Genomic DNA, 15,075 nt, shown 5'->3' on the forward strand with positions numbered 1-15,075 from the left:
AGATTAGTGCAGAAATAAATCTCTGCATGTGAGTGAATCAATGGCCCCAATTCGGGGCACCACAGTGCCCATGTTTCTGTATTTTGTAGTAATCAACATTTCTGATACATTACAACAGTGTGGTTGTCAGGGGTGAGAGGCTTGTGCAGCGGTTAGACCACCTCTATGCTAACAGGCTTAGCAATCAGGCTGCCAAGGGTCCTGGCTGGAGGAAAAAAATTAAAACCAAACCTTAGACCTCTTGTCAGACTGTGAGGAGAATTATATTTGTGAACTAGTCTACAGTGTGGACAGGAAATGACCTCTCCACAAACTGCTTCTTTAAAAACAAGCAGTGGTGCCTAAAGCTATCCAGCTTCTCTCTCTCTCTCTCTCTCTCTCTCTCTCTCTCTCTCTCTCTCTCTCTCTCTCTCTCTCTCTCTCTCTCTCTCTCTCTCTCTCCCTCCCTCCCTCCCTCCCTACCTCCCTCCTTCTCTCCCTTCCTCCATGCCAACCTCCCTCCCTCTCTGGATCTCCTGCTCTCTGCCTCTCCCTCCTCTCCCGTGCTCCCTCCCTCCCTCCCTCCCTCTTTCCCTCCCTCCTCTCCTCTCCCTCTCCTCTCCTGCTATAGAGGGCTCCGACAGCAGTTCCCAGCCAGCGTGTTCAGCCTGCCTGCCTGCCTGCCTCTGTGTGTGTGTGAGCGTGTGTGCGTGCGTCTACTTTGTACTGGGAAGAACACAGCCCATGTGCTCTGCATGGACGTTACTGATACTCTGTTTAGCTTGATTTTCGAAAAGCAGGCAAGATGTCCAGCACACCACATGACCCCTTCTATTCTTCTCCTTTCGGCCCATTTTATAGGAGACATACACCATACATGGTACAGCCAGAGTACCGAATCTATGAGATGAACAAGAGACTGCAGTCTCGCACAGAGGTAAGTACTTCAACCTTGGGGATGTGTTTGTGTATTTTTGTTAAGCTATGCATGAGCTTTTCCTAGGGTTTCTGGCTGAATTCTGTGGGAAGTGTCCCACTTGATACTACCACGTATGTGGAAATGAGCGCCGGGGTGAATCCACGAGTTTGAACGCTGGGTTTCCAGGCACAGCAACTCTCGTAGCAGGGGACAGTTTCTGCCGGAATCTTGAGAGAACCCAGCACTTGATTCACATGCCAGGTTTCCAGAAATGTTGCTCTTCCAGAACTCTGGTATTTTGCAAGCTCTGAGTCAGTCCTGTTGGTGTTTCTTGAGATATAATTCCAAGGAATTTTGTGATTGTTTGCATATGACTGTATATATATGTATTTTTTTTTTTTTTAGAAATATATCCTAGAGGAAGTCTGCTTTGACCTGTCTTTGCTTTTCAAAGTCACCAAAATCGAGGTAAAAGGGGGGGGGGGGCAGACGAGTAACCCTGCCTACTTCTCAGAACTAGCCCTGGAGGGACACATAGTATATTTCAGTGTTAAAATCAGAAACCAGTTGCTTGGGGCAAGGGGACTCTAGACTTTCTCCTTTTGCTGTCGGCCGTGCCCCCCCGATCACTCTACCTTAGGACAGGAGCTGGTTCAGCTTTCAAGTCAGCTCTGGTTTTTGCATATTTGAGATCTTGTGCCTGAGAGAGGGAGACTCAGCCTCCTAGGCAGCCAGCGACTCTGGAAGCAGAGAGAACAGGACTTTCAGAACTTTTTAAATGCAAAACTCCAGACTCGCCTCCTGCAATTTAAATCTTTTATGTCAGTTGACTTTTTCTCTTTGCTAGCTCAGCTGGCAGGTCTTGCTGCTGGGCTGTCCATCTGCCTGTAAGTTGGTGCTTTGTGGAAGTGTTCGGAAAAGCAGTTTATTATAGGTACACCAAAGTTACTTTAGAAAGTGGAAATTGCTAGGAATTTAGTCTTCTCTGCAGAGTACAAATACTAGAAGATTTATGCCAAAAAGCTTTTAGGGAATAGCTTTGGTGGAATTTTAGATTGAAGATTGACTTTTAACTCTAGGAAGGGACTCCATTAAGTTTGCATTATAGAATAAAACACACTTGCTTGAATTGTCAACAGAGCCATAGAGAATTCATGACGTTTCATGTATTTAATACAGCTAACAAGATGTGACCTGCTTTCTGATTGGCTAACTGCTGGACAAGGACTTATATATGTTTTAAAAGCTGGGTTGTCTTTAATGACTGCTATTTTCTTTATATGTTAATACACCATAGATGCTAAATATGACTGCTGGTATCCTTGCTCTTTCTAGAAGCCAGTAGCTCCTACAGAAGTGCAAACTATGTTTTGCTTAGGGTGGTGAACTGTTGGCAGTGACTGATATTTGTGCTTGCTGTTTTATGTATGTTGCTTTGTGTGTGTTACAGTTTGTATATTTCCTTCAGATCTTTGCAACTGCGTGTTGGAATCTTAAATCTCTGCATAAACTATTGGTTGACATAGCCTGCTTTCAGAATTAGGAGGATAGAAAATGTCTTATAGTTCAGGCACACATTAATTGCAATACAGATTTGGGAAAAATAGTCTTTTAAAAGTGTGATCAGTTATAAAAAAGAGGCTAGGGACTATTATGGCTCAATTCTTGAAGAGCAACAATATTTAAAAATGACCTGTGTCCACCTTACATTTTAGAAAGTTTTTGAGGCATTGCAGAAATTCTTCTCCATCCTCCTGCAGTTAGGAACACAGGCAGCATTCTCTGATATCTGCCTGCCCTCCTGCCCATTACTGAGCACTTGGCTAGGTCTGAGCTAGGAGACTTATCTGCAAGATTTCCCTATTCTTGTCCTCAAAAAAAATTTTTTTGGATTCAATATGGTCCCATGTTTGTTTCCCATTTGAGACAAGACATTTGAAAAGACCTCCTTTTGCAGTATGCTTTGCAAAGATGCCACGTTAGTTTTTGTGAGAGCTAAACTCAGGAATTCCTAACTTTTTGATTATGGGGTATTACTTTTAAAGATTTAGCTCTGAGTAGAAAAAAGACTACTTCATAGCTCAAGAACCAAGAGAAGAAAGCTTGCTATGACAGATCTTAAAGATTTTTTTAAACCTCCCTGCCTGTGACAGTAAAGTGCTATGAACTATTTTCTGGTGTGTCCTAGAGCTAACCCTTTACATTTTTCCCTCCTTAATTAGATAATTTTTCAAATAATTATTTAAATAATTGCTTCAATACTTCTTTTTTCTTTGCTAAGCAGTAAATACTGTCATGAACGCAATGCCATACATTTGTTTTTATTTCACATGAAAAGAAGAGAGAATCAAACCATTGCTCCTAAGATATTTAAATATTTACATTAAATATTAAATTTTGATCATGATGTATATACTTTGAAAAAATAACTTTCATGTAAAGTTACACTGTACCTTTGCCAATAATTGTTGTTTATGATAAAGCTTTTCTGAGTTCTGGAGAGGGATTGGTTGGAATAAAATACAAAGATACTCAGCAAGAGTTATTAGTTTATTCACATGCAAAATCAAATATGCCTTTGAGTGACTACTTCGAGAATTTAGCCAAAGCATACAACCATTTTGGGCAAGAGTGACTCACCCATCCCTCTTCCTTCTCTCTCTCTCCTCTGGTCCCACTCCTACAGTATATAGTATTATTTCATTAAGTCTTAATCTGTCTCTCTGTGTCTCTCTCTCTCACACAGACACACACACACACACACACACACACACACACCCCAATGGGTAATACTCTCAAGTCTTCACTCCTTTTGGAACATGGACTTGGCTAGAAAAAAAAATATAGCAAATCAGTATGTGATGAAGAAATTGTAATCAAGTTTCTGGAAATTTCCTAGAAACCTCCTTTTTTATACGGAAAGAAATTAGTAAAGAACCATGATGTTTACCTACTCTCCTTCCATGGCTGATCCCAGGGCATTTTCTCATGGGGATCGATGCCTTTCTTCCAATTAAATTAAATCAAAGTTCTTCAGAAGCTGGGAAGTTTTAGTTTAAAGAGCATGGCAATTGGGAGTTAATATTATTTCTAACTCTTACAAACTAGTTGGCATGGGTCTTGGTTCCTCATTTGCAAATTACCAGCAGTGTCCCTTTAATTGAAAATTCAGATTTTCTGTTTTCTTAGCATAAGAAAGTATTGTGAAGTAAAGAGTGCAGACATGATTTCTTTGCTCATGGTATTCAGTTCAAAATCACAAATGGTAATAAAATAACTGGGTAATGGTGAGGAAAACTTGAAGGTCCAGTCTGGTTTTAAAGCTAGCACTTAGAGCAAGTAGTTCCTGGACCAAGTAGGTACTCATTAAACATTTGCTGACTAGCCAATCAATGAATCAGTAGACAAAAGGAGATAATTTGAAAACCAATGCATTTATATTAGCACCTTCCCTGATAAATACACTTCTGAAGTTTTTTGGGGCCTGGTATCTCCTATTGAGCTGAAGCAGCTTTGGGCCTCTGCTTCTCACTCTCTCTAAAGTGCTCATCTCACATCCCCCACATTTATTTTGTCTGAGGTCATTTAGATCCATAATCTTTGTGGCAAAGAAAAGCAAGTGACTAAGTACTAATAAGACCTCACCTCTCTGTAAAGGAATAGGCATGCCTTAAAGAGCAAACAGCAACAACAACAGCAAAAGCATGTTTTAAATGCTGCTAGGTGTTCTGAAAAGTAAATTTTTTTAAACATCAGAATCTCAGTGGAATTTAATAAAGAAATGTGTGGGTGCCCCCCAACCCTTTAAAATGAAATGAAGAAAAACTCTGAGGTTGGCATCACTGTGTTCACTGTAATTCCCAGGCAGCAGAAAGGAGTTTACATTTTCTGTTGTGTATGCTGTCAAAAGTTGACCCAATGTCTTCCAAAATTCATGTATTTGAATGGTTTGGCAGTGCCAAATGTATTTTGGAAGAATACAGCCACACAATTACATAGTTTTAACACTGCACACACAATACAGTCAGATAGGATATAAAAGTATGTCCTGAAGACTTCAGAATTTGTTCTGTGAGAAGCTTCAATAAAAGCAAAAACAATGGATTTTTTTCATGTTTAGGTCTCAGCTCCGAGATGAAAATATAGCTAAAATATATGAGAAGCATTATAGTGGACATCATTGTAAGTGAAGGGATTTAACTAACGTTAGATTATTATACAATTTAAGAAAGTTTATCAAGTACATTTCACAAATCTTTGTTAGAGTAGATACTTTCCTATACCTTGTTTTCTCATTCAAATGACCAAAACTGTCTGCATTTAAGTGAAGATGTTTTTAAGTATATATAGTTCCTCATGTTGGCACCATGCTATTTTTTTTTAAATACCATAAACACCAGAAAAGTGTGAGTTCCGTTGTATATTTTTCCTGTTTTGAGGTTTTTTCTTTTATCAATATTGCACATCCTCTTCCAAAAGAGAAAACTGTGATTAAAATCAGAAGCCGTACGCACAGGATTTTATTAGAATTACAGTTTTTAGTTTTACAGGATTTAATATGAAGGTTACAAATGTTCGAAGACCTGGAAATTTAAATCTGCTGATTTTCACCCCTTCTCAGCTCAACTCTAAAACTCCCTGGGGAGGGGTTGGGGAGGAGGGGGATTCTTAGTTCTCTTTTCTTTCAGCTACATTTTTATATACTTCAGTCACAGCGTTTCACTTTGTAACATCATGTTTATTCATGGAATAGCTTGGTGTCATTGATGTTCAGATGGAATCTAGTTAAAATGAGATTAGTTATTTTGGATAGGTGGAGAAAAAGAAAAAAATGCTTTGTGATAACTTGGAGGTTTCTCCCCCCTAGAAATTTAGAAAGAAAAATGTTGCTGCTACTCTGAGATCTATGAATGATTTTCAGTGTTAAAAACAGAACTTTGTTAGTTGTTTGAAGGGGGTTGGTGAGGTGGGGGAGGGGGCTGGGTGGTGGAAAGGAAAGCTATTTTGAAAATGTTAAATGAAACCAAAAGTGCAGTTTTAAAAATGAGAACTTCCAAACTCTCCTATTTTTCAGGATCTCTACATGGCCTCAGAAAACAAATTGTAGGGCTCATACTGATTTTATTTTCTTGAAGTCTTTTTCTTCCCCCATTTTCTTACTATGGGAACTGTTTTTAATTAAAAATTGCTGCAAACTAACTATTCATAGGAGGCCAAGAAGGAAAAAAAAAAAGAACTTTCAACTCACATTCAACACAGATTCTTATCAGCCTAAAATCAATGCACATTTAAATTTCTCTCTTTTTGGTGTGTAAATTATGATGTAGGATTTAAACGCTATGCATTTTTTAAACATTTAGCTTTTTATTTGGGGTTCAGAAAGAAATTAAAGTATATGGAGAACAGGGCCATAAATCTCTTTTTATTACAGTTGTCCACATTAACTCATTTTGCATGAGGAACACAGAGCACCCCCTTTCTGAACAAGCAAACAAAATGTAAAGCAACCCCAAACATCCAACTTTATAAATGATCAAGAACAAAATTCATAAACTTACTTATCTGGATTTGGTTGGTGGACCTCAAAATATAACTGACCTAGGAAAACAATGTCTTTTTGAAGTGTCAGAACACAGCATTTTAAAAAATGCCCAAAGGACGGAGATACTACAAATACCTTCGTCATTTTCTGACAAGGCGTTTTCCTTCTTTTTAAATTTTTAAAAATCAGTATGAGCCTAGATTTTTTTTAAAAACATTTAAATTCTGGCCGCATGCATTTGAACCTAGGCAACTATTAATGCTTAAAACAAAATTCAGGCATTCCTTCAAGAATTTGCATACTTAGGCAATGACAGTCTCAATGTCTAGAAATATAAACATGATTAAAATATTTTCTGTCTTCTAGAAGCTTACAATTTGATAATGAAGGGAGACTTACAAACCACATTGACAACAGAGAGCCATGATAGGTTAATACACAGTGTATCATGGGCGTATTCCTGTAGTGAAAGGTATATACACCTTTCTGAAAGGCAGTCATAGAATAGCATCTTCGGAGTTTTCAGTGTCTGTTGGGCAAGTATTAATACTAGGTGCTTTTTGTACGTCGGCTCAAGTAACCCTCATGATCACATCATATGATACTAATACCTACTAACATCTGTACTTTTACTAATGAGGAAACTGGAAACTGACAGGTTACATAAATTGTCCAAGGTCAAATAGACGGTAGTTTAGCTTCAGAGGTTGTAACTACTCTGCTATAGCACCTCTCTTGAAATAGGAAACATGAGCTAGAAATCTAGTTTTACCTATAGAAATTTTTAATGTGAATATATTCATTTTTTTTCCTAAGACAAATTGACTTTGGAGGTGGCTTGGAAATTGATCCCATTCACTAACTTGATTCTACTAGGTGTGTCTCAACGGCCTGACTTAATTTGCAAAGGGACCAAGTGAAATTCCAAGGGATGGATCCAGGGATGGAAAATATACCCTGGTTACTGAACAAAAAAACCCAAATTACACTCCTTATTAAAGAATACTTAAGGCCAGGCACGGTGGCTCATGCCTGTAATCCTAGCACTTTGGGAAGCCGGGGCAGGCGGATCATGAGGTCAGGAGTTCAAGACCAGCCTGATCAACATGGTGAAACCCCGTCTCTAGTAAAAATACAAAAATTAACTGGGCTTGGTGGCTCACGCCTGTAGTTTCAGCTACTTGGGAGGCTGAGGCAGGAGAATCGTTTGAACCCGGGAGACGGAGATTGTTCCACTGCACTCCACCCTGGGCGACGGAGTAAGACTCCGTCTCAAAAAAAAAAAAAAGAATGCTTAAGATGCCCACTGTATCTGAAGAGTTATTGAAACTGTTATTGAATATAATGCATGGTCATCTAAAAGGTTTTTTTGTTGTTGTTTTTTTACTTAAAAATATTTAAATTTCCATTCAGTGCTTCTTCTTAGTTGTGCCCTGGGAAAGATGGTGTTTTTATTGTTTTAAACAGTAGTGAATGAGTATAAAAGCCATCTCATTTTGTAGTGGAAACAATAATCAAAATAAATGTTAGGAAATTAAATTACAATTTAAATTGGGCATAGTATTGGCTTCCTTTGCAGGTAATCAATTAGGATTCTTAGGGAAAATAAAGACATTAAGGGGAAAGAACTTTCAACATGTTTGGCTTCTCAGGATCCTAGTTTAATCTACTCCTGAGAGGAAGTCAGTCCCCACATCCTGTCTCTCTGCAGAAGTTCTTTGTGGGAGGTGATATTTCCTTCCTACCCTTGCAGACCACTTCAGCTACCTGCAAAGCCATTGTCGTTAGGTTAGAGTAAATGCTTGCCAGTTGTTGAAGATAAGATAGATCTCCTCATTTGATCCACCCACAAAGCCTGAGATGCATGCATTCTCGTTCTCCTTTACCAGACAAGAAACCAAGACCTCAGTTCATGCATGGCCATAGATTTGAGAGCCCAGGAGCTGGATCATCTAACTTTTCACTGTATGGGCTGTCCTGGAGCATACTGGTGAAGGGACGTTGTTTCCCAGCTGCCCGCTTCCTCCTGGAGGCCCTGGTAGCCACACCCTTCTCTCATGTTAGTACCATGTTCGACCAGCCTAATTTGAAGTTTTAGTCTTCCAGTTCAAAATAGGAGGCTTAGCATTAAGGATTTGGCAGACCCCTCTGAAGAAGAGGAATCTACCCTGTTCTGGTGACATTACAAGCCCCCAGCCTCTCTTTTTGGAATCAGGATGGCCTCTTAACAGCACTCCCTGCCCCCTCTTTCCACCTTATAATCTGATCCCCACAAACAGCCAAGGTGATATTTTTAAAGCTAAATCAGATCATGTGACTTTCCTGCTTCCCCTCAAACCTAGAACAAGCTCTAAACTCCTTGCTCTGGTTTTAAGAATCTGTTGATCTTTTCCTTCCTGATGGTCCATTCTTATCTCCTACCAAGTGTTCACTGGACTGGAGCCACGGAGGGCTTCTTTGGGATCCATTAACTTGCCAAGCTGATTCACACTGCACGACCTTTGCCCTCGGTCAGGGGACACCGAATATATGACTTTCTCTGTAATAACTCAGCTAAGTATTAGGAGACCTCAGTTGAGTTAGGATTTGGCATAGTGCTGGTTTTATTTGCAGGTAATCAATTAGATTTCTCAAAGAAAAGAAGAACAGTAAAGGAAAAGAGTCCCAGCAATTAGGAGGTCCTGTACTGAGCAACTTAAATGTTCTCTTCGTAGAGAGTTCTTCCTCAAACAATTAAAATTAACCCCCAATCACTTTCTGTCACATGCCTTCTTCATAGGAATTATCGGAAGCCTATGTTTTCTTGCTTCTTGTTTATTTCTTAAGTGTTTGCTTGTCCTTGATAGAATATAAGCCCCATGAGGGCAGGGACCTGATTGTCTTATGCATCATTTCATCCCCAGTACCCTATGTAGCACATAGCTGATGTGCAAAATATATCTATTGAATAAAGGAAATTAAATTGTTCCAGCACTGGCTATCCTGACACTAAAATTTTCCCTGAGTCTTACCAACAATTGCCTACAGTTCCAGTAGGAGAAGAATCTGTGAGCCTTATAGCCCAGTGAGCATTCACTGCTAGAATGCACATCCAGCCCAAAGGAAAAAGAAGCCCCAAGAAAACAAAATTTCTTCTGTGAAGGGAGTGTTGACCTGACTATTTTGCCCTCTGGATAGTGCAAATCTGTTGGGAATCTCCTGACTTATGATTAAAAATGCTTATACTTATCCTAGTGTTTCTTTTTTCATTTGATATTTCTGCTGCTTCTCTCTCTCTGTATCTACCTGGGGGCCTACAGTCATGAATTACAATATGAATCATGATAATATGTTACATTTCCTGGAGCACTTTGCATTTTAGGTAAGTGCTTTCGGGGCCATTAATTAGCTTATTTGAAGTGATTTGCACAACAGAAAATATGGGAAGTCCTAACAGTATAAGATGCTGTGGTCTATAATAACTTTGTGTTTGCTAACTGGTTGTGTGTGTGTGTGTGTGTGTGTGTGTGTGTGTCAGACAGACAGAGAGAGAGAGAAAGAGAAAGAGAGAGAGAGAGAGATTTGTCCTAATCAGATTGTGCTTGTGTATGTGTGCAGTTTTTGGTTAGGGAACATGAACAATTTTTTTCACCAATAGTTTTTTCTTCTGGAATGAAAAGAGTGACCAGCCTTGAGCATAAAGGCTTCAACCTCAGTATGACTTAATAATAAGACAGATTTGGGTCCAAACTCTGAGTTTGTCTTTTACTTGCTGTATAATATTCAGGAAGTTTCTTAAATTTTCTGAGCCTCAGTTTCCTTAGCCTGAGTGTTACATTGTGAAGTAAAGAATGAACGCATGTACAATGCCTGGTATATGATAGGTGCCACATCAATGGGAACTATGATGATGATGCTGATGATGATGACGACGATACCCTCATTCTGGATTTTATCAGCAAATTAAGTAGTGTAAGTAATGCCAAACATTGCTTCATTTCTTAAAAGTATCTTTAAAAATACTTTTTACATGCCTGCACTAGCATATTTCAATTTAATAAACAAAACTTGCAATAACATGATCTAGAACTCTTGAGTTTGGTTGTTCTCGTGTGATAATGCCAAAGGGGCTTTTCACTGTTATATTGCAGGGATGATACAATAATCATATACCTTGTTATGGGAGAGTAATGGCAGAGTAGTCACAATCTCCTGCAAATTCAAGGCTAGAATGATCTCTTAGGCATGCCTATGGTTAAGTAGTAAGGGTTCACCAATGTATGAGACCATGTGTACCCTGTCTTGTTGGGAAAAAGCTGTGATTGGGGTTTTCTCCATTTAAGAACTCAGTGGAGACAACAAAACATTAAAATGTTCCCTTTCACCAGTGCCTTTGCAGGGTTGTCTGAATGGGGGCCCCAGGAGAGGGCTGGAGAGCACACATCCACTGGCCTTGACTGGCCATTTCTTCTAAGGAGGCAGGCTTCTCAATATGCAGCCCAGCACAGATTTCTCCAGGGGAGCCGGGTCAGCACTGGTCAGAAGCCTGAAGCACCACTGGCGTGTCTGGACTGATAACAGCCCTTCCAATTGACTCACTGTGACACCTTGTGGCTTACTCCTCACACAGTGAAAATGCACACAATGGTGGAAGTAGCGATGTGCTGAACTGTACCATATGGTATCTTTCTGGCCACAGCGATCAGGTGGATGGGTAGTAATGCTACCTGTCTCTTTTTTGTACAGATGCAATTGGGCATTACACTATGCTGATTTCCCCCACTCATTTCAGTGTAGCACCTTTTTTATTTTTCCTGTTGAATTCTGCAAATTACATACATTGTCCGACACTTCATTTCTCTGACCAGGGCACCTATGTTTTCTATAGTCATATATTAAGAATAATTTTTTTTTTTTTTTTTTTTTTTTTTTGAGACGGAGTCTTGCTCTGTCGCCCGGGCTGGAGTGCAGTGGCCGGATCTCAGCTCACTGCAAGCTCCGCCTCCCGAGTTTACACCATTCTCCTGCCTCAGCCTCTGGAGTAGCTGGGACTACAGGCGCCCGCCACCTCGCCCAGCTAGTTTTTTGTATTTTTTTTAGTAGAGACGGGGTTTCACCGTGTTAGCCAGGATGGTCTCGATCTCCTGACCTCGTGATCCGCCCGTCTCGGCCTCCCAAAGTGCTGGGATTACAGGCTTGAGCCACCGCGCCCGGCCAAGAATAATTTTTATCAACCTTTATAGAGTAACATCTTGTGTAACTCAAACATTAAATAATTTGTAGCCCTTTTTTTTTCTTTTCCTTTCGGTAGGAGTTAGGATGTGTTAAACTTCTCTTCCCAACGTAGGTCATTTCTTAGGACTCGTGAAAATTTGATCTTGATACTGAAAATCTATGTAGACAAGAAAAAGCTAAACCAATATATAAAACTGACCAATTGGCAATACACACAGAAAACAACCTTTTTTAGACCTTACAAGGTTAACATGATTACCATGTAGTTGGCTGACATTTGTTACTTGAAATTAAAATTAAACCGTCAGTGCATATTACCTGCCTTTGAAAGGTTCTGATTTGATGGAACCTACTACTCCCAAATTAGATGAATCCTAGAATTCAGGGCTGGAATGGTTATGAGATCATCTAGCCCAAGCTCCTGATTATGGAAGTGTAGAAGCCAAATCCAAGCGGGGCTAACTTGGACCAACAGTGCTGTCAATTCACAAGCCATCTCAAGTTATTATATATAATTTTTCAAGTCTTAGCACTCTCCTGTCACTACGTAATTACCAGGAACTGACCAAATCCAAACACACTTACCAACCACTAATCTATACCTCAACACTATAAAAACTTTTATATTCCAAGTCCATATCTCCTTTTTCAGTTATCCAAATGTCTTAAAACAGTGTTGATTTTTAGTGTCATGCTATTGATGTTGAAAAACACATCACTAACCTTCATTGCTTTTGAATTTATGATTTCCTTTGCCAGTTTATTTAGAATAAAGTTGCATGTGCTTTAAAAGACATGTCTCCTTTTTTAGTTTTAAAAACATGGTACATTATTAATGTAGAGTATTTGTGAAATACAAAAATGTTCAAAGAGGTAGAGAAAATCGTCTTTAATTTTACCATGCAACAAAATTGCTGTGAACATGTTAGTATATAAATTTATTTATTTATTTATTTATTTTACCTTTTTTTATTATTATTATACTTAAAGTTCTAGGGTACATGTGCATAACATGCAGGTTTGTTACATATGTATACTTGTGCCATGTTGGTGTGCTGCACCCATCAACTCGTCAGCACCCATCAATTTATCATTTATATCAGGTATAACTCCCAGTGCAATCCCTCCCCCCCCCCCCCCATGATAGGCCCCGGTGTGTGATGTTCCCCTTCCCGAGTCCAAGTGATCTCATTGTTCAGTTCCCACCTATGAGTGAGAACATGTGGTGTTTGGTTTTCTGTTCTTGAGTATATAAATTTAATGCACACATACATATACATAAATCTTTACTTGCTTACAAGCATATTGGACATCCTTTCGAATCCAGCTCTTTCAACTAAAATTATGAGTATTTTGCCATGTCCTTAAATCTTCTTAAAATATAATTTTGAGTTGCCTGAATTATTCATACATCTGTTTATGTTTTAAAAATTAACACCATGTAGATATTTTAAAAATTATTTGACTCCATTGTACCATGATTTGAGATCAGTTGTTTTTTCGTTTGTTTCGTTTTTGAGACGGGGTCTTGCTCAGTTGCCCAGGCTGGAGTGCAGTGGCTCTATCACAACTCACTGCAGACTTGACCTCCTGAGCTCAAGTGATCCTTGAGCCTCAGCCTCCTAAGTATCTGGGACTACAGGCACATGACACTGCACTAGGCTCATTTTTTAAAAAAGATTTGTAGAGATAGAATTTCTCTTTGTTACCCAGGCTGGTCTTGAACTCCTGGCTCACGGTGATCCTCCTGCCTTGGCCTCCCAAAGTGCTGAGATTACAAGTTTAAGTATTCTTAACAATCAATTTTATCCCCCAACGAGGTAGAGGATTACTGGTATGAAGGAGTTAACTATGATGACTATTATGATGACCATTAGCATTTGGTACTAGTCAGAAGTCTTGAATCTAGGCCTCTCTGTCTCTCTTTCAAGACAGACCCTTATTCTCTCTCCCTACTCCCAACTTGAGGGCAGATCTTTTTTCATTTCTGCTTTTCTTTCTCTTGTATTATTTCTGAGTCAAAAGGCAGCGAGCATGTAGTCTTTCACAAGGTCCATAAATCAAAATATTTTAGCACAATTCCTACCGGGAAGAGGAAGCTTGAATTAATGTTAAGAGTTAGTGTTGGCTGGGCGCGGTGGCTCAAGCCTGTAATCCCAGCACTTTGGGAGGCGGGCGGATCACGAAGTCAGGAGATTGAGACCGTCCTGGCTAACACGGTGAAACCCCGTCTCTACTAAAAATGCAAAAACTAGCCAGGCGAGGTGGCGGGTGCCTATAGTCCCAGCTACTAGGGAGGCTGAGGCAGGAGAATGGCGTAAACCCAGGAGGCAGAGCTTGCAGTGAGCTGAGATCCGGCCACTGCACTCCAGTCCGGGCGACAGAGCCAGACTCCGCCTCAAAAAAAAAAAAAAAAAAAAAAAAAAGAGTTAGTGTTGATCTAGAACCAGTGGGTTGGGATATAGCAAGTTAATTTATGACACCTCTGAAGGACGTGTCTTTAATTCAAAAAGAAAAGGGATACCTCAAAAAGTGGGTTATGTCATGACTTGTATGTAATGTTATCCTGTTTACTGGATCAAAGAGGTCTTTGGGATTGGGTACTCTCTGACTCATATTTGTGTCAGTCATAACGACTGATATTCTCTGTGGCCAATATCAATCTTCTTTGAAAGGCACATTTCACTGAGGCAGCCATTTTGTTATCACTTCCTCTTTTTTATTTTTTGTTTTTTGAGACAGGGTCTTCCTCCTCAGGCTGGAGTGCAGTGGTGTGATCACAGGCTCACTGCAGCCTCGACCTCCAAGACTCGAATTTCTCACACCTCAGCTTCCTGTATAGCTGGGACCACAGGCGTGCACCATGACATTTGACTAATTAAAAAAGATTTTTATTTATTTGTTTATTTTGTAGAGGTGGTATCTCCCTATGTTGCCCAGGCTGGTCTCAAACTCCTGAGCTCAAGCGATCCTCCCGCCTCAGATCACTGTTTTTGCATGGGTAATACGCTTTTTAAAAATAAGCCTCGGCCGGGCTCGGTGGCTCAAGCCTGTAATCCCAGCACTTTGGGAGGCCGAGACGGGTGGATCACGAGGTCAGGAGATCGAGGCCATCCTGGCTAACATGGTGAAACCCCATCTCTACTAAAAATACAAAAACTAGCCGGGCGAAGTGGCAGGCGCCTGTAGTCCCAGCTACTCAGGAGGCTGAGGCAGGAGAATGGCGTAAACCCGGGAGGCGGAGCTTGCAGGGAGCTGAGATTCGGCCACTGCACTCCAGCCCCTGCGACAGAGCGAGACTCTGCCTCAAAAAAAATAAAAAAAATAATAAAAAAAATAAGCCTCATACACATATGCTTCTAGTACAACATAGTTTGCGCAATAAGATTATGTCCTTTCCCATAGTATTGGCATTAAGAGC

General features: G+C 40.0%; 1 protein-coding gene across 17 annotated transcripts in view; it reads left to right on the forward strand.

Moving 5' to 3' along the window:
* Nucleotides 1–456: 456 nt before the first annotated feature.
* LDB2 (LIM domain binding 2) overlaps nt 457–15,075 on the forward strand; it is a 408,642-nt gene continuing 394,023 nt past the window's right edge. For 9 of the 17 annotated variants that reach the window (XM_030923076.1, XM_010368567.2, XM_010368569.2 and 6 more), the window contains exons 1-2: nt 481–916; nt 1,304–1,366. In XM_030923076.1, coding sequence (XP_030778936.1) covers nt 785–916; nt 1,304–1,366 — 195 coding nt within the window. In that variant the 5' untranslated portion in view covers nt 481–784. Of the gene's footprint in view, nt 917–1,303; nt 1,367–15,075 lie in introns of all 17 variants that reach the window. The other 8 variants (XM_010368573.2, XM_010368564.2, XM_010368572.2 and 5 more) reach the window with 1 other exon arrangement.

Source organism: Rhinopithecus roxellana, chromosome 2, assembly GCF_007565055.1.
Source record: "Rhinopithecus roxellana isolate Shanxi Qingling chromosome 2, ASM756505v1, whole genome shotgun sequence".
NCBI classification, from domain to species: Eukaryota; Metazoa; Chordata; class Mammalia; order Primates; family Cercopithecidae; genus Rhinopithecus; species Rhinopithecus roxellana.